The 27,587-nt window shown below is 37.7% G+C and overlaps 1 protein-coding gene across 1 annotated transcript; it reads left to right on the top strand.

Annotated features, from left to right (window-relative positions):
* Nucleotides 1-263: 263 nt before the first annotated feature.
* Nucleotides 264-27,587, top strand: gabarapl2 (GABA(A) receptor-associated protein like 2). Its single transcript, XM_039763427.1, has 4 exons — nt 264-468; nt 20,395-20,450; nt 20,778-20,950; nt 27,107-27,587. Exons 1-4 carry the CDS (start codon nt 435-437, stop codon nt 27,195-27,197), a joined length of 354 nt encoding a protein of 117 aa, XP_039619361.1. The 5' UTR covers nt 264-434; the 3' UTR covers nt 27,198-27,587.

The raw sequence follows: 27,587 nt of genomic DNA, 5'->3' as shown, positions 1-27,587 counted from the left end.
ATTTACGTTTTGGTAAAAATAGTGTCACCATTCTGTTGAGCCTTATGTCCTGTCAGCTTGCCAGGAAGTGTCTACCATAAGAGCGTTAAATACGTTCATTCCAGCGGTGTGTCATTTTAACATTTTTCTTTGTGCCAGAATCTATTATATTTTTCAAAGGTAACGTTTCGTGGAGTTGCTCATAAAAGCCCGATTTGAATGCAAAAACTTAAGTTTCGTGCAGCTTCGTCTCCCCCTTCGGCTGTCAGTTGCGCTCGTCCATCCTGTGACGTCATTTTCAGGGACTGGCTCGTCGGGTCGCCGTGAAGCCTTGGTTTGTTTTTGTTATTGTTTATAATTTTAAAGTCGCTACCTTTACTTGCTCGAGAGACCAAATAACACCTTTGGACTAGAACGCTAAATAAGACTATACAAGTAAAGTACAGACTGCAAAGATGAAATGGATGTTTAAAGAAGACCATTCTCTAGGTAAGGCGTTATTTGAGGACGCATCTCGATTGATGCTATTAAAAAATAATAAAATATCACCACCCCACCAACCTTGTATGTTGATATCCATAGGCCCGGCATCTTGGCGTATTTACTTTCATTATACTGTTAATGTCAAACTTCAAAACCAAATGCAGCCTATTAGAATTATTTATTCGTTTTATTTTGTTTGTAATCGAAAAGAGTTGTTATTATCAATCTTGTTCATCTTAAAAAGAAAATTCTGTCGTCTCATTCGCTTTAAGGTAGAAGGAAGAAAATTGTTGGTGTTTATTTTCGGTGAAATCATTTTTTTTAAATAGAAAATGAAGGTTCAGGTGAACTTAAGGGCAGTCTTTTAGCAGTCCCAAGCGTTTTTGTTTTTTAATCAATGCACCGTGTCCTGTCCTGTTTTATAGTATTAATGTTATTTTAATTTTGTGTGTGTGTTAATTATCGGTTCCTAAAGACATTTACATTTATAAAGACGAAGTTGATTTCTAAAATACTCGTATATAGGACCACTTGTTCCCTTGCCCTCTTCACAGAATTAAATGCCCTGAGGTTGATCACTTTTAGACTTAAGACTTTCACTAATGCTCTAATAATGTGAAAACGAAAGCATTTTAGAAAGAAGCCCTTCTTAATTTAGAGCAAGCTGAAAGTCAGCCTTTTTTTAGCAAGGCCTTCCTCGGTCAAATTCCGTTTCTAAGTCGAACGATCCGTCGTGTGTCTTTTTCATAAATGTATCAGTTTTTATGATACATTTATGTTTTTATTAGTAAAACACCTGACATATAACAAAGGAGTTGTGCGTCATTCTTTTGAGTTTATTACAACTTTTACGAAATTTTAATTGGGAATATTTATGTTCCCCAGAATGTATGTATATCTATGTTTAACTCACGCATACTGTAATATTTCTTTCCGAAGCTGTCACATTCATGGTCACCTCAGTGCATTTTAATGTGATGGGGTCCTTTAGTAATTCATGTTGGGCCTAAAATGTACAACACATGTGCAACATCTAATCTATTTATAATGTGCCTAATTAATTTTCAAAAATGCCATTAAGTAAAATTCATTTTGAGATTTTTTTTAAATGCAGACTCAACAATCCTATATAGTGGTAATTTAAAAATCAGAAAGTAACAGCTATCAAGGACTGATACATCCATAATGTGTTTCAAATTAGTATATACTGTTAATGGTCTTTGAATTGGTTTGCAGAACATTTTAATTATTGATGACCTTAAGTACAGCATTTCTGGTCAGTAAAAAAAAAAGTGGTGATTGCATAATATTTGGTGTGCAGAAGTAGCAAATTTATTAACATTCAACATGTTTACTGGAAATTCCCAAACAGTTCAAGTTGCAATTAATATTGAGTTTTATGGTTTGATAAGTGTATTGCGTTCTAAATATAAAAAAGGGATTTTTTCTTTTCAACATATCTTTAATTAATGAAGACTTTGAAAACCATCATGAGTTTGTAATTTATTTGTGAAAATATTTAGTTTTGCCTTTGACTGCACTTTTTATCTCTTAAGTGTAATTTGATCTTTTGGTCTTGCCCAGAAAGCTGTAGGCTGTGTATACCGTAGATCGAGTTATTGAACAAAAGGACGTAGACTTAAGCCATGATTTGTTACAAATTTAGAGAGCCCTAAGCGTTCAGTGATGCACACAAACTGACAATTTAAGATCCAAAGCTGCATGATAAACCTGCTACAAGATGTGGTATTCTGTCAGTGGTCAGTTCAATATGTGATCCGCTTAGACATTTAACACCAGTTATATTGGCCGCCGAATTTATTTTTTAAAGGAACTGTGTAAAGAGAAATATGGATGGGATGAAAAAGTGGAAGTTAAGTCTGTCCAGTGTTGGAAAAGATGGATAGTCAATTTGCAGCTACTTGTGGATTTCAATGTAAGCAGGTGCATTAAACCGACCGGGTTTGGCCACATAATGTCTGCAGAAATGCATAATTTTGAAGATGCTTCTGAAGATGGATATTGTACTGCTTATCTTCCCCTAACTACCAAAGAACATAAGACACATTGTTCATTTTTAATGGAGAAGTCAAGAGTAGCACCACTGAAACCTGCCCAAGGTTAGAATAACAGCAGCCTGTGGTAGCAGTCAAAATAGATGAGATGCTAAAGCATGAACTGCAGATTAGCCTGCAAGAGTCAAACTTTTGGACTGACAGCACCAGTATCCAGTGTCCAGTTTTCTCCAACGTCTCAAAAATATGCAGATAATGTTTACTGGTAACTCAAAACCAAGTAAATTTGAGTGAGTTTATGTGTATGCCCTATGACTGACTGCAGTCTTGTTCAGGGTTGGTATCTGCCTTGTACAGGGGCGTGATGGATACACTTCATTACACTTTCATTTGTAATATACCTTAATACAGTTGTGCTTGAAAGTTTGTGAGCCCTTTAGAATTTTCTATATTTCTGCATAAATATGACCTAAAACATCATCAGATTTTCACTCAAGTCCTAAAAGTAGATAAAGAGAAACCAGTTAAACAAATGAGACAAAAATAGTATACTTGGTCATTTATTTATTGAGGAAAATGATCGAATATTACATATTTGTGAGTGGCAAAAGTATGTGAACCTCTAGTCTAGGATTAGCAGTTAGTTTGAAGGTGAAATTCGAGTCAGGTGTTTTCAATCAAAGGGATGACAATCAGGTGTGAGTTGGCACCCTGTGTTATTTAAAGCACAGGGATCTATCAAAGTCTGCTCTTCACAACACATGTTTGTGGAAGTGTATCATGGCACGAACAAAGGAGATTTCTGAGGACCTCAGAAAAAGAGTTGTTGATGCTCATCAGGCTGGAAAAGGTTACAAAACCATCTGTAAAGAGTTTGGACTCCACCAATCCGCAGTCAGACAGATTGTGTACAAATGGAGGAAATTCAAGACCATTGTTACTCTTCCCAGGAATGGTCGACCAACAAAGATCACTCCAAGAGCAAGGCGTGTAATAGTCGGCGAGGTCACAAAGGACCCCAAAGTAACATCTAAGTAACTGAAGGCCTCTCTAACATTGGCTAATGTTCATGTTCATGAGTCCATCATCAGGAGAACACTGAACAACAATGGTGTGCATGGCAGGGTTGCAAGGAGAAAGCCATTGCTCTCTAAAAATAACATTGCTGCTCGTCTGCAGTTTGTTAAAGATCACATGGACAAACCAGAAAGCTATTGGAAGAATGTTTTGTGGACGGATGAGACCAAAATAGAATTTTTTGGTTTAAATGAAAAGCATTATGTTTGGAGAAAGGAAAACACTGCATTCCAGCATAAGAACCTTGTCCCATCTGTGAAACGTGGTGGTAGTATCATGGTTTGGGCCTGTTTTGCTGTATCTGGGCTAGGACGGCTTGCCTTCATTGATGGAACAATGAATTCTGAATTATATCAGAGAATTCTAAAGGAAAATGTCCTGACATCTGTCCATGAACTGAATCTCAAGAGAAGGTGGGTCATACAGGAAGACAACAACCCTAAGCACACAAGTCATTCTACCAAAGAATGGTTAAAGAAGAATAAAGTTCATGTTTTGAAATGGCCAAGTCAGTCCTGACCTTTCCAATCGAAATGTTGTGGAAGGACCTGAAGCGAGGAGTTAATGTGAGGAAACCCACCAACATCCCAGAGCTGAAGCTGTTCTGTGCGGAGGAATGGGCTAAAATTCCTCCAAGCTGGTGTGCAGGAATGATCAAAAGTTAACAGTAACGCTTAGTTGCAGTTATTGCTGCAAAGGGGGGTCACACCAGATACTGAAAGCAAAGGTTCACATGCTTTTGCCACACACAAATATGTAATATTCAATTATTTTCCTTAATAAATACATGAACAAGTATAATATTTTTGTCTTATTTGTTTAAATGGTTTCTCTTTATCTACTTTTAGGACTTGAGTGAAAATCTGATGATGTTTTAGGTCATATTTATGCAGAAATATAGAAAATTCTAAAGGGCTCACAAACTTTCAAGCACAACTGTATTAAGGTATATTACAAATGAAAGTGTAATGAAGTGTATCCATCACGCCCTGTACAAGGCAGATACCAACCCTGAACAAGACTGCAGTCAGTCATAGGGCATACACATAAACTCACTCAACTTTACTTGGTTTTGAGTTACCAGTAAACATTATCTGCATATTTTTGAGACGTTGGAGAAAACTGGATACTTTCTATTATTGTGATGTAAGGTTAAGGGAATGGGTGAAGGGCAAGGTAATCTATGTACTATTTTAACATCAGAGACTTAGTCAATTGGGGTTAAGGTAAGGGATGGGATAAGACATAGAATAATTAACGTAAGGGGCTTAAAAACAATGGGATTAAGATAAGAGAATGGGGTGGAAGACGATGGGGTGGTGGTGGCCCCACCAATTTGCATCTCGATAATAGTACCAGGGTGCTGTAACGTGTTAGTCATTATGAATGTAGTGAAGAGTCAAGCAAAATTACACCTTTTATTGGCTAACTAAAAAGATTACAATATGCGATCTTTTGAGGCAACTCAGGCCCCTTCTTTAGGCAAGATGTAATACAGAAACTGGAGTTCCCTGTGTTTATATATACACACTAGGACAAGAAACAACAATGGTAAATCTTTAAGTGAGAAATCTTAAATGTAAAAAATGAATAGACCCCTTCAGGCTAAGGTTCGTTTAACAAGAGAGAAGAACAATGTATGGTCAAGATCTTTGGATAACTGTCCAACAAAGTCTTTTGAAGTTTCTAATGAATTTTTCCATATAATGTGGATCTGTAGTCAGGTTGGTCTGTGTCAGTCTGAGAGATGCAAACAATTCTCATACCTGGCCATAAAACTCTTGTCTCTATTCAAACCATGTTGTAATGTATTATATTTTAGCATGAATTTGACTTCCCATTCTTTTCTCTCTTGCTGTGGTCTGAAGTTGCCTATAAACCAAGTCAAGTTGGGGAACATGCACTGGTGCAGTGCGTTGCCGCACCCACTGCACGACAAAACAACTCGGGATCCTGGTTGGCAACCACACAGGCAGACGTGATCCAGTTCAACCTTCTGGAAATGACCCTCTATCTACCACAGCCAGCTGTTACGTCAGCAACCCCTTGGGCTGGTCCAGCCACTCGGGTCCCCAGTAATGTGGATCTTACGAGTTGGATCACCCTCGGGGAAACGCGCCACATGGCTGTAGTGCTGTAACTGACACTCCTTTACAATGCAGGCAATGTGCCTCATTCGGGACTCCATGAGCAACCGCTCATTCAACACAAAGTCAAACCAACGGTACCCAAGGATTTTCTGGAGCGACACAGTACCAAAGGAGTCCAGTCTTTGTCTCAGGTCACTGGATAACGTCCATGTCTCGCAACCATATAGCAAGACATGAAGCATCTGGACTCTAAAGACTTGGACCTTTATCCTTTTGCATAGATATCGGGAGCGCCACACACCCCTTTCCAGCGACCTCATGACACCCCATGCTCTCCCAATCCGTCTACTGAATGCATAGGAAGAGTCACCAAAGACATGAATGTCACTGCTGAGGTAAGTAAACCTCTCGACAAGGTCAACACTCTCTCCGCAAACAGACATACTGCTAATGGCTGTGCCCAAGAGGTCATTAAAGGCCTGGTTCTTGGTTTTTATCCAGGACACTCGCAAGCCCAGACACTCAGACTCCTCGCTCAGTCTCTCAAGCACCCCGATCAGAGCCTCCATTGACTCCACGAAGATCACAGCATCGTAAGCAAAGTCAAGATCTGTGAATGCCCCACGACCTTGCCCAACACCCAGTCCATACAAACATTGAACAGAGAAGAAGCAAGAACACACCCCTGACGAACCACAGAATCAATAGAATAGAATTGAGTTTTATGGCCAGGTATGAGGATTGTTTGCATCTCTCAGACTGACACAGACCAACCTGACTACAGATCCACATTGTATGGAAAAACTCATTAGAAACTTCAAAAGACTCTGTTGGACAGTTATCTTATCCAAAGGTCTTGACCATACATTGTTCTTCTCTCTTGATAAATGAACCTTAGCCTGAAGGGTCTATTAATTTTTTACATTTAAGATTTCTCACTTAAAGATTTACCAATGCTGTTTCTTGACCTAGTGTGTATATGAACACAGGGAACTCCAGTTTCTGTATTACATCTTGCCTGAAGAAGGGGCCTGAGTTGCCTCAAAAGATCGCATATTGTAATCTTTTTAGTTAGCCAATAAAAGGTGTCATTTTGCATGACTTTTCACTGCATCATGATAACAGAAAAGTACCGAAAACTGAAACTGATGCAGCTGTTTCTGTCTATGCAGTTTTCAGCAGAGCATGCAAGCTCCACACAGATGGTGACTGGGCAAGGCAGCAACACTGACTATATTGCACCATTGTGCTGTCTGTTTTTAAAATGTAATCTGTCTTCAATGATGAGAAAGTTGTAGGTGGCAGAAACTTCATATGAAACCTACAGAAATCCTGTTAGTTATCGTGAAAATCTGTGATACTGTAGTTGAAATGCATACTGTTTGTAGCTTAGTTTGGTTGGCATTTTGATTTATTTATACTGTTGCAGTTATGACAGGTTATAGTTCATATAGACCAAACATGTTTCTTTGCTGTTGCAGTATATTAGGCATTGGATTGAATTTACATGGAAATAAACTATTACTCATGAGTGACAAGACTTTCCTTTAATTGAAATATGTGTAGCTAACAAGGCATGTATTTCCCTAACACCTCTGATGATGTTAATGAGTTAAAGCAGATAGCAGTGAATAAAACATTTGGTTTTTTCCTGTTTTGAAGAGACTGAAGTGGGATTAAATTTACTAAAATAGCAACAAAAAGATTCTAAAAAGTAGACCAAAACATTTTTTTTTTTTTTACTTGGGAGCTCATGTTTTAATGGGTGATGTTTGATAGATTTTCAAACAAAGAAGTGTACAATAAGAGATGTGGATGGATGTTAAAAATATCTTAGTTTTTGATGTGCAAGTAACACATTTGCAGCTACGTTTAAGTTTACAAAACACGCTCAAATGTCAGTCAACCCATTACAAAAATCATTGATTTTTGTTTTTTAGTTTTAAAGTGTACAATCCTTTTTTAAGTTTCTTCTTTCAACCCAAGCTCAAAAAAGCCAATTTTTTTTCTTTTAATTGCGCATACTATAAATTATTCTGGGAACCACAGGCTTAAAAGCATTTTATCAGGGAACTGGCTGTTAAAGAAAACAAAAAGCACCCAGACATGAGCACTTGCATCCAGGATGTCTTCAATAATTTAAATGAGTATTGCCTCTGCATATTTTTCTAGTTGTGTAATGTTTATTTCTTATGTGTGGTGTATGGAAAATGTGTTTAGTTCATTTCATAAATCGAATTTCTCATTATTATTCATTATTATTATTGCAGTCATCTTTGTTCATGTAAGAGCAAGATACAAACTCAGGAATGTGACTAAGTGTTAGCAAGGGGGGAAGCATGCAACCGCAGAGAGGAGGAAGAGGTTCAAAGCAAAATTGATTTAGAAGTAAATTTGTAAACTGTGCACAAAAGACAATTTTGAAAAATATGGTAAGCATAAGAGGGGTAGATTTCAGTGTGTTAGGATAGTGTAGTTCTTGGCATCTTGTAGGATGCTGTTTATCAATTGGTGACCCTTAATTGTCCGAAAGGAGAAAGGATAAAAATGACTTGTACTTGTGCAAGGCCAGAGCATTCATTCCATGGCTGGTGTTTCCTTCATCACTGCTGATGTAATTGCTCTAGTTTTTAGGCCATGCTGGGACGCAGAGTATAGAATGCGACATCAGGAATAAATGTGCTAAAACAGAAGAGGCCTTTATTTTGTGATGCAGACATCAGAAAAACAATTTGGTGCATGCTAGTTATGTAAATAAGGTGCAGTATAACTGGAATGGGCCTGCTGTTCACAACAATAAATACACACAATAAACTGTTTCAAAACCCTACCACTCTAGCATTTAGTGCTATTCTGAATGGTTGTTATATGTGCTGAATGTGTTGTCTTTCTTTTCCCAAATATATAAAGACACTTTTATTTCATTTTTCTTTTTTCTGCAATGACTTTATGGATTTTAATCCAATGCAGTCTGAAACTTTTCAGACTTTGCCTTCAACCAAAAGTATTATAATAAATTGCATTTTATGTTACCATATTTGACATATATTTTCATCTTCAAAAGATATTTAAAAACAACATATTTAAATAAAAAACATGGAGACTTTTTCCAGTCTCTACGTTAATTGTAAACAAATTCTCACAGGATTTGTATTTTATTAACAGTTATATAATTTGCATGGTAGATTTTTCACTCAGTGGTTATTAAATAATACATTTACTCATTTATTGTTAAATAATAATAATTAATTAATGAAAATGCCATACTTATCTCCGTAAAGGAAACAGAGTGAGTAAGAGTCTTTACTTTCATCCCCATAATGAAACAAATGTGGATTCATGCAGGACACCTAGTAGCCATTTTCTAAAAGGCTATTTTAGGTGCATGGAGCCAGTGCCTGCCTCAGCTGCACAAAGTACAAGGCACGAACCAGCCTTGCACAGTGACAGTTCATACACTTTTTACATTTACTCATATGGGTCCATTTGTGCTTATTTATATCATTTAACCTGGGATGTCTCTGGAGTATGAGAAGGAAAGCCATAGTGATGTTAGAGGAACAAGGAAACCTCTCACTGGCAATACATACTACAGTAGCTCTAGGTAAAAGTCAAGACAACTTTTAAATCAAACGCCTGTCTCTTTTTCCTGTGGCTATTATACAACAATGACAAAATGAGTTGCTGTGGATGTTGAATTCGAATATAAAATCTACAGCATTAGTGTTTGAAAACAGCCACATTGTCTAAATATTGGTGTGCTCAGTTAGAATCATGAAGCAGATCATTCACAAGTACTTCAAAACATTAATGGCAGCACAAAATCATAAGTACTTGCAGTTATTGGGGGCTACTAAAACAGCATACCTCTCTGCTGAATATGAATTAGCCAACTATAAACTTGTGATGGTCGAGTTTTTGAAGCGAAGATAATGTCTGCTAGTATAATGTGTCCAACTGAAGTGTGACTAACACAGTGAAAGCATAATAAGGACATATTTGAATGGTACAAAAGCTACTGGGATGCAACATGGACACATCTACAGGTGGGCCTAGATGTATCCCCTCCACAACAGATTATTTTTTATCTGTACAGATTATGATAGATCATAGTTGGATTGTAATTTAACTTAACTGATTGGATTTACTGATGATGTTCATGCACAGTTTGCTACCTGGATGTTATCCCAAGCCAGTGGCACATTACGTGACTTCCAGTTGGATGTGATGTCAGATTATACAAGATCTTTCAGGGCATGACAAATTAGATGACTCTGTGATGCCTTTCCAGCACAATTACACATTTCTGTAGTATTGAAGCTCACCCCTTTGTCTGATAATAATATGTTGCCCGACTTCCCTACTGCTTTCCCCATACGGTGACTTCAGCCGCAAATGTGGACCTTTTTTTTCCCCCCCTGTTCTGTTGCAATACCCTAACACAAGACATCAAACAGACAAGCCTCTCTCATGTTTGTGACATCCAGAACATCCTGAATTCCTTATTCTTTGTAGCAACATTATATGCATTGTACTCCCAAGTGAGTGCTTATTGGTTGTCACATCTCAAAAACACACAAGCCTACCATCATGACTTAAGATAAAAGCAAACCTATTTTGATATTGTAGAGGTGAGTTGCAGGAAAACCATATTCATCTCTGTATAAACATGGATCCTTACTACATGCTGAAACATCACTGACTCAGACACAAGCCCTGGAAATGGTGACAAAGAATTAGCCTACTCGTCACACTGGTTCTTGGTGGATATGTTAGTATCAAGCAGAATTGGGGGGAAAAAAATCTAAACATTCAAACTAGTTGAAATATCAGTGTTTTTTTTCTTTCTCTGAAAGTTAACTGATTTAAATACAGAACAGAAAAAACAACGTTTTTAGTAAATAAAACTCATTTGTAAATGTGAAATTTAGAACTTCCTTGACTGTCCTAAAGAGATCATCTCAGTCTTCAACAGTGAGTCCTGTCATCTCACAATCATTTTTAAGACTCTATATAGTGATAAACCTGAACATGCTCTTTTATCCTTGATAGTAAGTGTGCTACAGAAGGCAGCCAGTGTTTCACTCAGTGTAAATAGTATGTCTTGGAAAGAAGCCCTGCTGGGGTCTGTCACATCTTAGGATGGGGTTTCAGTGCATTCAGGCCTATTTCATTGTTAAATGACAAGATTTTTGCATTTTTAAAACTTCACAAGTGTAGTTGCTTTCCATTTTCAGAGAATTGCCTTGGAAACTGGGTAATTGTTTATTCTTACATTTATTGAGTTTAGATTTACTACCGTATTTCTCTTTCCCTCTTTGGTCAGTGTCAAAAAGCTGACAAAAAAGCTGCACTTCCTGGAGTAGTTAAAAAAAGTACATAACGAGGTAATGGGATAATCAACCGGAAAAAAAAAGGAAATCGAAGCACAGATTTAAAAAAATCTCCAAAAAGAGAAAATCTATGACTCATAACATTTATTGTAGGCTACATATTGTCAAACATTTACAATGTGATCTTTGTGCTGTTGTTAATGTTATTTTACTGGCCAATATTTTTATTCAGTTACTTTTTTGTTTGATGTAGTTCTTATTATACAAAAGTTGTTACTGTATCTGTTGAAATTATTTGCTCCATTTGTTCTGCTACTGTTCATTATTTGTTAGCCATTCCCATTAAACCCTGGTGATTGCCTTAGAGCTCGTTTATACTTCATGCTCAGAACGCATACACGAACACATCATGGCTGCCACGCGTTCCCAGCGTTCATTTGACCCATCTTCTGAGCAGGTCCTCAGAAATTAACGCCAGCAAAAAGTCGGGGGAGCGCAATGTGATAAAAGTCGGAATGTGACTTCAGAGTCTCTGTTTACTATCTACATGTGACAGCTGCTTTGGGGATCCTACAGGAGCGATATGAGGGCTTTGATGTTTGATGAATTGTTCAATGTGGTGAAGCAAAATGCTGACATAGATACAATCGTCGTGCTTTTATATTTAAGCGTTGCGTATTCCCAATCGTAATGACACAATATGTTTTAAATGTCTCACAAATCATCTTTTGTACTGTCTTTTTTTTCTGGGGCTTCCTGCTGACCTGACAGCAGCGGCAAACAGCAATAGATCACCACACAGAACACATTAAATGTATGATATTCCAACTCTTTGCACATCTAGAATCCTTAGAGTTATAATATCACTTTCATGATAAAATGCATTAAAGTATGTATGTTACATTTTACAGATAAATTGTTAACTTTGTTTAAATAATGAATACTGTTAAATTACACATGTGGGGGCAGCAAGGTAGTGCTGCTGTCTCACAAGGAGTCACGTCGCCGGTATTCCCTGTCTGGAGTTTCCATGTTTTCCTGCTGGGTTTCCCCAGTGTGCTCTGGTTTCCTTCCAAAGATATGCAGATTTAGTGACACTAAAATGACGCTAGTGTATGTGAGTGCTTGTATTCACCTTGCGATGAGCTGATGCCCTGGCCATGGATTGTTTCAGCCTCATGCCCAATGCTTGCTGGAATGGACACATCCCTGGATTGATGGATTTAATCATTAAACATCCTTTTCAGAGATATTGTGGTAAGGTGTCATCGGAATTTAATGGGTGTTCCAGGCAATTCACAACACAGCAAAGCCGAACCTGTTCTCACCGTGATAATATCTCGCACTGCCACCTGCTGGATTCCTCCAGATTTATGTAAAGTATGCGCGCGAGTATAAACAGTAAAACGCTTGTGTAGCAGGAGCGTCCGCTGCAGCATATGTCGCGTCGCGTGAAGTATAAACCTGGCCTTAGTTTCTGTGACTACCAAATCACTGACTCTGTGATGTTGGCTTTCTCAATGTGTGAATCTGCAGCTGAGCATTTTCCTTGTTGAAGCTGCAGTTTTTGAGAATATTTAAAACTAATCCTTTAGAACTCAACCTTCCTGTCCAGTGAAGTACAACAACAGCGTGAGATTTTTTTTATTCATGTACGTTTCATGGATGTTTTCATATTGTTTGCTATAGTACTGCATTGGTGTCCCCTACTACAACAGTTGAACCATAAACTTTTTTTTTTTTACCTTTCTTCTGCATGAAACTTGTCTATAAAAGTATATTCTTCATTTTCCTAGTGAACTGAAAGTTTGTCACCTACTGTACGGGGGCAGCGGTCCAGGGAGCACTCATTTCCTTTAGCCTTTCTTACTGCAATAATCCTGCCAGAACAAGACTCCCAGCAGTCATTGCACAAATTATACAGCTGTTCTTTTAGAAAATGGATGGATATAGAACAGAAAAATGTTTTATAACTTATTTTCCAGACATCTATGAAGAATGTTACAAAATTTGAGTAATGATGCTGTATGTTTGCAACGGGCAGTTTTTTTTATGGTAATTTTCCTACACATATCACACGATTATCTACAGCTGATCTAATTAGTGTGGCATTCAACAGATGGTGTTTATCATATTTCTGTCACCATTCTGGTCCCCTGTTTTCCAGAGCAGCAATCAGTCAATCAGAATTTATTCCATATAGCACTTTTCCAAAAACTCACTATGACAATTCCCTCACTCTACCAAACACACAAAAATACAATATAAAGTACCAAAGTAGCGAGTGCATTGGCTTTGCAGATTTTTTTTTTCTCCCCATTTATAAATTAAGGTTCTAACAAAAAAATGCAGAGGTACACATGCTTTAAAACATTGCGCACTGGTAAGTTTAGCCTTTTAGCAATTCTAAATTGGCCTGTGTGTGTGTGTGTGAGGGAGAGAGAGGAAGAAAGAGAAACTGGTACCTATGACGAGGGTTACTTCCTGCCTTGATATAATGTTAAGTCTCTGGCCACCAAACACCCACAATCCACAACTTGGATTAATTGCTTTGAGTAGACTACATTTATATAAATGCATTTTAGAAATAAAGCAAAGCATAGTTTTATTCCATATTACGCTTTTTCAAAAGTGGTTGAAATTAGTGCTAGACCAGAGTAGATATATACATTTATAATTATTTCTTTTGTAGCACACTGATTTTGACAAAAGTTCACATCAACACTTGGGTGGGGGGCGTGAGATGATGCTCGAAAAAAAGATAATGCTCCATTTCCTGTTGCTCCGTTTCTGCTTATATAGCTGTCTTAACATTTCCAGTTTAATGTAATGTGTTGCCTTCATCTGATCTTTTCAGATCATTTCACTGCTGACTACTCTTGTCTTTTATAAATAAATCATAGAATGATCATCTAGTAGCCTGCCATATATTATCAAATAGATCATATTGTCAGTATGAAGGCTGGCACCATTTCAGCTTCATTTGCTTAAAGGTTTATTCCTAGAATCTCAGTAACTGCGCTATTTTTAAAACACAAGTGCATTGATCTTAGTACAATTCTATCTACTTAAATATGTCCACAGCACATTTCTGTTAAACATCTCTATGTCTCTCTTCTTTTGATTATATGTATCCCCATAAAGTTTGTAGGCCCTTATTCATTCTACTTATTGCTCAAGTCTTCCATTTGAAGGACATTTGTCTCAGGGTGAATCTTGGGAATGTTTGCAGAGGTCTAGTTGCAGTTGATGTGAAGGTCTAGTGTACTGGGGTTCTTTTTATACACACCTGAGACCTAATTGATCCATTATTAGTCACAGGTGAAGCTCATATGACAAGGCGACAACACTTATGTCTTGCCAAAAATTGACTCAATGGGCTTTACCAAGCTGTGAATATTAGAATACTTTTTGTCAGTTTCGTTTTGCACTGAAACATTATTACAAAAGCTGATGGGATTAAAATGACCCATTTCTTGTAACAAAATCTTGATTAGAAATATATTTTAGCGGCACTTCAGGTCAATTTGTACACAAGCAACAAGACTTTTGTCAGGGACTGTAGAGTAATTTGGAAAACAGATCACAGTGCATAACTAATTATAGTTAACTACTTGTAACACCCATGCAGTGTTGCATTTAAACTTTAAATGAGATAGATAACATTTAAGAAACTGAACTCCAGTGAAGTTTCAACAGCACAGAGAGAATATAAAAAGGTAGTTGAGCCCTGAATATGTTTACAATTTGTCTGTGGTGTAATATATCAGAAAAAATCTCATATTGTGGTCTTCAAGTTAAACGTGTCAATTTTTCACGTAGGTGAAAAATAAGTTTTCATGTCTACTCAATCACAGACATACATTTTGTAATTTTTAGTTTCTAAACCAAATGTGAAGCTGCAGTCAAAGCTGCTATTGTGTGCCCAGCCAGGTCACTAGAAAAATGAAATCTAAGCATCTTCAGCCAGATACCTTCCCTGAAACCCATAGTGGTAGAACTTATTCAGGTTTCATACTGTAAGTGAGTCTGAAGATGTTTCATATCAGAGGGCACCTCTCCTTTACCTTTTCTATGTACCGTGCATTAAGACTGGCACTCCTCCGGGTTTCAGCTTTTAAAACACTGTACAGACCTGGGAGCTGATGCAGAATACGGCATTTAAATAAGTAGAGGCACACTTTAATCATGCCATAGATACATGTCTGTTTTAACCACAACAACATAATATTTCACACACAGTCCCCAGGTTGGCACTGCCATCCCAGTTCAAGTCAAAGAATAGGGCCTTAAAATTTTCAGCACGTACTGGGATGTGGACTCTTAATTTAGAAATGTTTGTTTATGCTGTTTGTCCAGCAGTGCCACATGTTGAATCAAAGTCAGTAAAAGCACACAACTGCTTTTATTAACAGGAAATGAATTTTTCACATTATGCGGTACACAGTCTTGCGTGATATCCAACTACAGTAATGTCATCCAGTCGTTAGTGCTGCCTTGTGTGTAACTTCAGAATGGAAACAAAGCATGTCCACTGGTATGATGAAAAGGAAATGGAGAAAACATTTCAAAGGAAAATTGGTGCCCTAAAAAATAAATATCATTTGGTAAATGACAGTACTTTCGCCTAAAGCAAAAGATGTGGGCTAAATGTACATACAGTACTCAGTTTGTCTCTCTCATGTCTAAAAACTAGGATGTTGCAACAACGTTTCTGATCATTTAAAAAATGTAGTGCAGTGAAAAATACTTGTCTTATTTCTGCATTACCAAGTATTTAAAATTATGTAAATAATATACCATATGATCAAACCAGACTTGATATTAAGCCGCAAATATCACAATACTGAAATACATATTATGTTTAATACAGCTGACTTCAGTTTATATTATAAATTACTACCTGTAATTACATAATGCATAGACAAAAGCAAATTGTCTGTTATGTGGAATATAGAATTATGAATTGTGGATGCCAATTACTTTTGTCAGTTTCAACCTGTTTCATGGAAAACTCTTGATTATTTTTAAAAAGTGAAAGGGTATCCATACTTTTACCAACATCTGCATTACTATGTATGGTCTCGGTCAACAAATCACTAACATGGTGTTTTCAAAATAAATTTCCTTACACTAGTAAATTGTAGGGTGGCACGGTGGCGCAGTGGGTAGCGCTGCTGCCTCGCAGTTAGGAGACCCAGGTTCGCTTCCCAGGTCCTCCCTGCGTGGAGTTTGCATGTTCCCCCCGTGTCTGCGTGGGTTTCCTCCCACAGTCCAAAGACATGCAGGTTAGGTGGATTGGCGATTCTAAATTGGCCGTAGTGTGTGCGTCGTGTTTGTGTGTGTCCTGCAGTGGGTTGGCACCCTGCCTGGGATTGGTTCCTGCCTTGTGCCCTGTGTTGGCTGGGATTGGCTCCAGCAGACCCCCGTGACCCTGTGTTCGGATTCAGCGGGTTGGAAAATGGATGGATAGTAAATTGTGTTGAACGCTCTAGTTTCCAAATACTAGTAAAAGCTCCATGGCAGAAATATCTAGCATTACAGCATCTTTTTTTACTTCTGCTTTGGAAAGGACAGTAACAAACACAATGTCTGTCAATATCGAAGATGAGCTTGATGAGCATTTTTAGTTGAAGTTTCTTCAACTTGCTGCTTACTTATATGTGTCGAGAATTACACATTTAAAGCAAATGAACCTTCAGAGACTCCTGTCAACTACAGTGGATAGACACTCCTAGTTTGCGGCATTGCCAGAGAACTTGGTTTTCATATGATGATATTCAGAAGTTGTATAGTTTCATCATCATTATTATTATTTGTATCATTATACATTTTCTACTTTTGACTTTGCACTTTTTAGTGTTTTGCACATTTTACAGTAGAAAGATGAGACTTAATAAAAATGCCATTTTACAAGACAAAAAAAACAACGCTTTTTACTTGTTTTTTTGAGAAACAGTGTAATGTTAAGGAGGTTAAGTCACAAGCATTCTACAGTCAGCATTTCAATGTCTCAATTATACATCCATCCATCTTCTAAGCTTGCTTAATCATGATCAGGGTTGCAGGGAAGCTGGAGCCTATCCCAGCAAACATAGGACACTAGTCCATCGCAGGATGAGCACACATACATACACCAGGGCTAGTTTAGAATTGCCAGTTTACCTAACCTGCAGGTCTTCTACTGTGGAAGGAAACCAGAACACCCAAAGAAAACGGACACAAGGAGAACATGCAAACTCCACACAGTGATAACCCAGCATGTGAACCGCAGCCTCCTTGTTACGAGACAGCAGTTCTACCACTGCATTACTGTACTGCTACCATTACACATTTAGTTCTAATTGTGATGCTCTTCCCCTTTTACAATAGCACATTAACATAAATGCCCATTCCCCTTTCTGCATACATTATATCATGATGTTTCCATCCCATATCACTACAAAATCCAAAGTGAATCTAAATGCTCTATCTCTGTGTAGACTGATCATTTTGTATCAGAATCTCTGCAGCAGTCGTAAAATTAGCTAGTGCCATCTGTGGGAATTAAGATCTTTAAATATACACTTTATGTTTAAGATATTTTCCATTTAAAATTCTAACCTGGTTATATTTTGTTGATGTGGATTGTGTAGTGATTTAAACATCATGACACTCTGAAGATTTTTTCAGAATGCTCAGGTTTTCTTTGCTTTTTGCATACAGCACAATACAGTGCTGGACAGTGACACAGTATTCATCATTGTGGCTTTGCACGTCACCACGGCGAATATGAAATTCAGGAGTCGATCTGATTGAAGTGTATATTTTCACTTTTATTCCAAGAGATTTGACAACAATATCATATGAGCTGTTTAGGAATGAGTCTTTTTATACTTTTGTCCTCTCCTTTTTCTGGTGCTCAAAAGTAACTAGACAAACTATCAATCATAAATATAACGATAATTTTCAAAACTTATTCAAAACTCTTTTGCAATTAATGACTGCCTGAAGCCAGGAACCCATGCACATCACCAAATGCTGTGTTCCCTCCTAAGTGATGCTTTGCCAGACCTTTATTGCTGCTGTCTTCAGTTGCTGCTTGTTCATTAGTGTTTTTTGCCTTCAGTTTTGTCTTCAGCAAGTGAAATGCATGCTCAATTGGGTTGAGGTCAAGTAATTGACTTGGACATTGAAGAATATTCCACCATGTTGCCTTGAAAAGCACATGGGTTGCTTTCGATAGATAGATAGATAGATATAGATACTTTATTAATCCCCAAAGGGAAATTCACATGCTCCAGCAGCAGAATACTGATTAAAACAATATTAATTAAAGACTAATAAAAATGCTGTGCAAGGTAAAAAATGCTAGGTGGAGAGTGCGAGGCAGGTATAACAGTCAATAATCTTGTATAATGTTAACGTTTACCCCCTGGGTGGAATTGAAAAGTCACATAGTGTGGGGGAGAAATGATCTCCTCAGTCTGTCAGTGGAGCAGGACAGTGACAGCAGTCTGTCGCTGAAGCTGCTCCTTTGTCTGAAGATTATACTATTCAGTGGATGCAGTGAAATGTCCATGATTGACAGTAGCCTGCTCAGTGCTCGTCGCTCTGCCATGGATGTCTAACTGTCCTCCTCCGTGCCTACAATAGAGCCTGCCTTCCTCACAAGTTTGTTCAGGCGTGAGGCGTCCTCCTTCTTTATGCTGCCTCCCCAACACACCACCGCATAGAAGAGAGCGCTCGCCACAACCGTCTGATAGAACATCTTCAACATCTGCAATAAGATGCTGCAGGACGCCAGCCTTCTAAGGAAGTATAGTCGGCTCTGTCCTCTCTTGCACAGAGCATCAGTATTGGCAGTCCAGTCCAATTTATCACCAAGCTGCACTCCCAGGTATTTATAGGTCTTCACTCTCTGCACACAGTCACCTCTGATGATCACGGGGTCCATGAGGGGCCTGGGCCTCCTAAAATCCACCACCAGCTCCTTGGTTTTTCTGGGGTTTAGTTGTAGGTGGTTTGACTTGCACCATTTAACAAAGTCCTTCATTAGGTTCCTATACTCCTCCTCCTGCCCACTCCTGATGCAGCCCACGCTAGTAGTGCGATCAGCGAACTTTTGCACATAACAGGACTCCGAGTTGTATTTGAAGTCCGATGTATATAGGCTGAACAGGACTGGAGAAAATACAGTCCCCTGCGGCGCTCCTGCGTTGCTGACCACAATGTCAGACCTGCAGTTCCCGTGACACACATACTAAGGCCAATTTTCATTGTTTTGGGTCATTGTCAATATCTATTGCAAAGTGATGCCGTATCAGCTTTGCAACATTTTACTGAATCAGAGCTGACAGTACAACTCCATACAGTTGAGAATTCATCCTGCTGCTTCTGTCAGCATTCATATCAGTAAACACTAGTGACCCAGTTCCATTGGCAGCCATGCATATCCATGCCATAACACTGCCTCCACCATGTTTGCTTCAGATCATGAGCCGTTCTTTCCCTTCTCCATACTTCTTCCATTATTCCAGTACGTGTTGATCATCATCTGCCCAAAGAATATTTTTTCAGAACTGGGCTGGCTTTTTCAGATGTTTTCTGGCAGTCTATCATGGTGTTCCTATTCTTGAGGCATACCAGTGTCTTGCACCTTGTGGTAATCCCTCTGTATTTACTTTCATGAAGTCGTCTTCTCTTGATTGTTGGCTTTGAAAATGATACGCCTATATCCTGGAGAGCATTACTGATTTGGCTAGATGCTGTGAATGGGTTTTCCCATTAATTATGTAATTAATCATTGAGTACAGTTGTTTTCCATGGCCAGCCATGCCTTTTGGTGTTGCTGAGCTCACCAGTGCATTCATTTTTTTTAAGAGACCACCAAATTGTTCATTTGGCCACAAGTAATATCTCTGTTGTCTCTTTCATGGGTTTGCTTTGCTTTCTCAGCCTAATGATGACCTTCTTTACTTGCGTTGACAGCTCTTTGGATCTCATGAAGAGTTCACAGCACAGCTTCATAATGCAAACTCCACACCTGGAATCAACTCCAGTACTTTTACCTGCTTAATTATTAATGAAAAGGGAAAAGGCATTGAAAGTCAATTGCCCTATTAATTTTGGTCATTTGATAAGGAGGAGACAACATATAAAAAGTGCTGTCATTCCTAAACCATTCAGTAGATTTAGATATAAATAAGGTTAACGCTGGCAGTCTGCATTTTCAGACTCCAGTTGTTTTGGTAAATAATTAAAATAATAACTTTGTGAATGTCCACATACTTCTGGGTCTTAAGTGTACAGTACTGTACAGTATACATTGTCATGGGTGGTACTGTTCAAATCTTTTATATATAGTATAATAAAGTGCATTCTTTTCCTGCGTTTTATGAGTTTTGAAAATTATCTTTTTTATTTTCCCTTTGCCAGAGCACAGATGTGTAGAGTCTGCAAAGATCAGAGCCAAATACCCCGACAGAGTGCCGGTGAGTATCTTTACAGTGGTGTGTAGTAGAGAAGGGGGGTCATAGGTGAGGAAAAAACAGTTTGGGTGTTCCATGTATTCTTATTCTTAGCTTGGAAAGGTTAAAAGTGATAACTATGATCAGAATGATTACAATATTTTATAGAATGTTACTGTGTTTGTATTTTGCAAGCCTCCAATAATTAATGATGATTTGCAGTAAAAGCAAGCCTATTCTTGACTGAAATGAATGTACCATTCTAGCTGTACATACAGTTTGATTTCTAGGCTTTGGTAATTGATAATCTTGTATTTTTCTATTTACATAAATCCTTGTGCTGCGTTTCAGGTTATTGTGGAAAAAGTGTCTGGGTCACAGATTGTCGATATCGACAAACGAAAGTACCTTGTACCATCTGATATTACTGTGGCGCAATTTATGTGGATTATAAGAAAACGTATCCAGCTGCCTTCAGAAAAAGCAATATTTCTATTTGTAGACAAAACTGTCCCTCAGTCCAGGTAGGAAAGTTACATTTATACCTAACCATCTTACTGGATTTAATGAAAACTTGCAATTAAAATAAAAGCATCACATATGCCTAGACATTAGTAAAGACTTTTTGAAGATGTAAGTAATAAATCTTAAATTGATGCAGTAAATCAAGCTGACTTTTTGTTCTCACTGTTCAGTTTCAAGTCTTCCTTCTTATTAAAAGCAGTATATCACACTTACTGTATATTTTAAAAATCTTAAACGTGCAGAAAACAGTCTTGACATTTGTTTGTTTAGTAATTTAAAAAACTGCTATTGAAGATCAGTTATGTGGAGCATGACGTAATACAGTAAGTAAGTAATATTATAAGACACTATTTTAACATTAGTTTTTACAAGTCTAGGTCACTAAATATTTTGTGTGTATGTATGACATATAATTGTTTCTCATTATAAATTCTGGGCAGTATACACATTATAAAATATTTGCATTCAAAACTAAACGCTTCAGCAGAATAAGATTATCATTGCAGTAGATCATAATCTGGATGATTTAAACGTAGGCACAACTGGCCATGCATTCCTTGAGAGGGAATTGTTGTTTCTTTGTGTTGCTCGAATTTATCTACAGAATGTAAAATACTGACTCTGCCTTTGAATGAGCTTTTGTTTCATTACTCCATCCTTGAATTTGAAGTTATGAGATGAGCAGGTCTGCGGTGGGCTGGCACCCTGCCCAGGGTTTGTTTCCTGCCTTGCGCCCTGCGTTGCCTGGGATTGGGTCCAGCAGACCCCCGTGACCCTGTAGTTAGGATATAGCGGGTTGGATAATGGATGGATGGAGATGAGCAGGTTCATACGTTTATGGATGATAATATAGGAACAAACTATTACAGTGGAGTTGACCACAGAGCCTGAAGTAATATGATCTCGTCATGTAATTCAAAGATAGCCTCAAAGTCATAACAGGATAAAAAGTATGTTTTTTGGTCCTGATTTCACAATGAAACCCTAACGCATTCTGTGTAGCATGTGCTCAATCAAAATTCACTTAGTGTTGTTGTGTTTAAAACATTTTATTTCTTTTGGGTATGAATTGAAACCGTCAATGAAATATGAAATTAAACAGATCAGTTTGGAATTAAACAAATCAGTTAATGTATTAACTTGAGCATGGGAAAGGCGCTATATAAATAAAATGTAGTATTATTATTATTATTTATTTTTCTCTGTCCATGATGACAGTATATCATGTAGTTTACTCAACACTAAAAATGTTTGTACCCGAGTCTGTAAAGACATAAATACATTACCATTTTCCTAGTCATCACTTATAAATGAAAAGTGTCTACAAACTAATTTACTGGAGTATTTTTGTAACTGTTGACCACATGAGTTTTCTCACTGTTGAATTTTCAGATTCATGAATTTGAAAAAAAAGTGAAGGGGAAAGTTTGTTCTTGTATTCAGAGTATCGCCTTTCCCATCACCCAGTCATGCTGACACATCACACACATGTATGTGCGTTGTGCAGTACTGTGCAGCCATCCTTTTGGAAGCTCAGAAATATGCAGGTTGATGAGCCTATGTTGTCCTGAATAATAGTTTAATTCATTTACTTTAATTTATTTATTGAGCATACGTATGTAAAGAACCAAATCCTTTCTTTGTGTCTATCTGTCTGTGTGTCGTGTGTATGACGTATCAGTCAGCATTAGCACTCGTTTCCTTTTCATAGTAACAGATTTTTGTCTGGATACTGCTAGTCCTTGTAAATAAGAGATTAGGAACCTATGAGGCATTGAGGGGTACAAATCAAGAAGTTAAATTTCTATTTATTTTTGTACAGCAATCCTCACTGAGTGTAGGCTCTGTGTGCTGTAATAAATTTGCAGGTAAAGTATGAGTAGGAAACATGATATTTGGGCCTCAAGTGCCACTAAGGAGGATATTTAACAATGTTACTTAGTTTAACATTTCCCTTTACAAAGTAGTCAAAAATGGTATTGCTGACATGTGTAAATGTTGGATCAAATATCCAAACACATTTTATCAGACAATAGGAGTATTCTGAAGAGGATCTTCCGCTGTTTGAACCAGTGAGGCCTCAGTAGTTGTTTAAAAGGAGACTGGGAAAGCAGCAGCAAATTTGTTTTGTGTAAGCTTTTATTTTTAAGTTTTGTGAATCTCCATTGTGTACCTTTATCTTGTTAGGATGGTTTACAATATTTTTCATTTATTTAATGAGTAAGTATAAATCCTGAGCAATGAATAAGGGGGAGGTGGGTCTTCAGTTAAAAGCTCGATCTTGTTGGAGTGCACTACTGTTTTCCATTAGCTGATTTTACAGATGGTTTATTGAATATTTTACCAAAAATTAATGTATTTGGTGTCATTGTAAATATGTTACTGGATACCTAATATAAAATATATATTAAAATGTGTGACACAAGTAATCTGATATTTTTGATGAAGATTTTCATATCATTTATTATTGTTCAAGTAGTGTCCCCATTCATACTTACTGCATCAGGAAATTGTAACAGATTATTCTTTTGCCTTTTCTCCTGTTATTAACAATGTGAGTGGTCACTCAGACACACCGTAGGTTGGAAAGAGTGCTTGTTGTTGATAATCCCTTCTTGTTGTGTGTGTGTTGGCGAGGTCTTATGTAGGTATACTAGGTTGGTTGGCCAGACTGGTATGATGCTGACAAAAAAAGGTGGAGTCCTGTGGTAATAATGTTAGGAAGGGCCTTAGAAGCCATATTTTAATCAAACACTAAGCTGACCTATTGGAATACAATCTAGAAAAGTGTACACATAGCGTAACATTCAAGTACATTTGGCAGCTTAGGGAACACAATCACAATAGCTTGTACCTGAGATTTGTTTTGTTGTCAGGAGTGGACATCAGTTATGTAAAAGAAGAAAATATGCAAGTTAAAATAAATCTTTCTGATGGTAAATTTCTAACAGTTAACCTCCTTGGTGTTAACCCTGGGCAATTCTCAGGCTTCGAATTCTATGTTATTATGGTTCAACCCGAGCCAGACTTGGGGTGACATGTCATGCATGATATGCTTTACAATGTTAAACTGGAATAACTCTCTGGACACTATTCTGCTGCCATCTAGTAGACAACATAAATTTAGGCTATAAAAAAAATCTTGAATATCTCTGTGTTCTGCCACTTTTTGGTAACTCAAAGGTACAGTAATTGTTCAATAGTTATGAGTGGGGTGGAGTGGCAAATGAAGAGCCATAAAGGCACTTTTAGAATCAACTGAAACTGAACCACTGCTTGAATTGAGCACTAGTGATGACGTTGTTGATTGACACAAAAATGAAACTGACGCACGATTTGGTTAAATGAATCTTTACCATGGTGCAACAGTAGTTTTGTGACAAAAAGGCAAAATTAATTGTGATCCAAGTGCAAGGGTAAGCAAGATGTTGGCCACGAAGTACTGTACTGAATGTGGCGGCTGTCAATGCTCATGTCAGGAAAAATGTGGATGGCATTAAACCTTGTGCAGTGGTAGTCTGGAATAACACAATGGGCACATTGATCGTGCAGGTCAGGCACTGACATTCTACCCTCATGTAAAAACAACAGAAAAAAATAAAGGCATGCAAAGAACCGTGCATCTACTGTTCCTGTTGCGACATTGGGCTGTGCGTTGGTGACAAACTAAATCTGCACCAGTACAGCAGTGGACACTAGGCATATCTTTCCCACTGTATATACGTTGACATTTTGGGATTTAAATGTTTCTGTTACATGTAATAATATTTTTTCTTGTTGAAAACAAATTGCACATTTCCGGCTCGTTTCTGATGTGGTAAACATATAACGCTAGGGAGGATAATCGGCAGATGAGTTTTCACAGGGAATGCTTTTGTTTTGTAGGATAGACGATTTTCATCCATTTCTCTAAGTTGGAGTATTTCATATTTGAACAGCATGATCTATTAAAAAAAGACAAGGGTATAACTTTCACGAAAATTACCTTGAAGAATAAGTGCCCAAGTTTCAATGAAATTGGTCCACTAGTATCCAGATTGTTTCATGCGGACAGACAGACTGAGATACATGGTGGGACTGTTGGCATTTTTATGAGTTCACATTAGAAGTGGTTTCTATTTTGAACACTGCAAATACACTCCAGGCTTTAATATTAAAGGAATAAGCCACCCAGAGATGATGTATTTTGTAATTGTTAATACCTCCTATAGTTTGTAGTGGTGGCTGAGAAAAAAACTTTTAATCCCATGTTTTTTTTGTGGAGATCACAAAATTCTTGATACAATGGGTTTTAAAGAGGGCCCAGCCTCAACAGCAGCAAAAAAATATCAAAATGTCCTAAAACAAATCAGTTACTGATGTTGCATAATCCAAATGGCATTTATCCAGATGTGTGCTCATAGTATCTCAATTAATGTACAGTATGTTGGTTACAATATTGGTAAATAAACCATCCGTGAAAATGTTCCACACAAAATAGACATGGCAGCTCCAGAGAAAGTCCGCAAAAGAGCAATAGGATTATGGTGGCAGTTCAAATTTTAAAAATAGGAGGTTTAAAATTCAGTCACAATTGTAGGATGAAATGTAGGGATTGTTCTGCATATGTTCTCATACTAGAAGAATTGTGTGTATTTAGGGTCTATGAATTACTTCATGATGTTACAGGCATCAGAGGCAGCCATGAGCTTTATTTTTTTATGCTGTTGCCAAATGTTGAGATGTCTGTTCAGCTGGAGTTTGTCACAACACCAGTGACATGGTATGCTCAGATTTAAATTGACTCTGGTTGTAGATTGTTTGGTAAGGCCCCAATGTTAACCTTTGCTCATTTCATGCTGTAGCATATCAGAAGCAGAAGGTTCAACATTATCAGTGACGTCGTTTGGTGATATTTTTGCTAGTTTTGCAACCATACAGTCATTTTGTGGTGTAATGTTTTTCCTTTGTCTTGTCTGAGTGTTACGTGTAAACTACTGGTGTCATTACAAATCGCAGTAAGTTGTGGGTAAAAGAAAGAGTGTGTCCAGTCTGTTAGAGTTAGAATTAATTGTGCCTGTTTTTTCCATGCTTTATGTAATATGGGTAGAATTTAAGCAATTGAGGTAGGTGGGGATTTTTTAAAGGAGTCAAACAAGAGCCAAATGGAACACAGCAACTGGGAATTATGTCAGTGCTCTACCAGGAAGGCAGTGGTGTGTGGACAGAACTGGAAGGAGCAGTGGCTTTACCAAAAGATAGCAACACTGTGTATTGGGGCCTTTCCCTTCATTAAACTGCACTCAACAGGTTTGGCACAAACATATTCTACATGAGGTAACCCATTATCCTTAATGCATTACTGTGTTACCAAAGTTCCCTTGGTAAGCAAGAGTGGCATCCCACTGTTCCTGAATGACAAACCACTAGAACATTAACCAGCTTGCATCATTGACTGTGTCCTCTCCACACACCTCTTGGGTGGTTATTTGACAGCTAGTAATGATACAGAGCTATCAACAGAGAATGTCTTAGTAGTTACTGACACATTGGCCATGATGTTGTTTTGGTGATCCATGGAGCGTAATACATCACTGTAGTGGGCAGAAAGCATACAAGTAGGTAGTGAAATGGTCTGCAGTAATTACCTTGTGGTGGCGGCAATCTTCAGGTCAGCTTAGAACTTTTATACAACCTCACCAGCATCATCTGACTATTGCCTTTAAATGGCCAGGGTGTGCTGGGCTATTCGATTCCAGTAGTATAGGAGTCCCCAGCTCAACATAATCTGACAATAATCCAAAATACACTCATTGTATTTATTTTTTTTAAATAAATAGCAATCTTTATTTGCAGCTTTTATAGTAATATGGGCCTTCTGCATTGCTGGACCGTTGCTGTTGGGTGTACCTTTGTGTGTGTGTGTGTACATCTTGTGTAAAATACTGTTTATGCAACTGTTGCACAGTTATGTCTGATTGACCAACTTGGATTATGAAGCGCAGTGAAAAAATGGTGCACAACATCTGCACAAGTCTTGTCATGTGTGTGATTTCTGCAGGAATCCCCATCACGGTTTATGCAGTTTTTGTTGCATGGGCAGTGTGGTCTTTGTGTTGGTTTGTGTTATCTTAATGTTTATATTTTTTTTAAATTTGTTTTTATGTTTACTCTAGTTTGACAATGGGACAACTATATGAAAAAGAAAAAGATGAAGACGGCTTCTTGTATGTGGCCTACAGTGGAGAGAACACGTTTGGCTTTTGAAGCGCTGTGCTTGCAGATGACCGTCGCTAGTCACTTTCATCACTCACTGTCTCTGACGAGTTTGATTGTACTGTAGAGGTATCCTGGTGTGTCAGTAATCGGAGCTCTGTATTAATCATATTATGAATGCATTTGTAACTTTTGTCCTATCTCATGATGTATTTATGCTATCTACATTATTAGTTTATTAAGTTATACTCTATTGGGGAGGAGGAGTGGGTTGTTTGTTATAGCTATGTAGTTTTAATTTGCTGTAATTTATCTAAATGCTTGCTTTTTCTTTTTCTGAGGGGGTCAATTGTTTCATAAGTATTTAAAATGAATTATTTAAATATTAAATGGAAAGGTAGCTGGATGACCTGACCAATAAAGTATATATACAAGAATGTA

Source organism: Polypterus senegalus, chromosome 9, assembly GCF_016835505.1.
Source record: "Polypterus senegalus isolate Bchr_013 chromosome 9, ASM1683550v1, whole genome shotgun sequence".
Lineage (NCBI taxonomy): Eukaryota > Metazoa > Chordata > Cladistia > Polypteriformes > Polypteridae > Polypterus > Polypterus senegalus.
The sequence above is the reverse complement of the archived record's forward strand: the minus strand, read 5'-3'. Positions and strand labels throughout refer to the sequence as shown.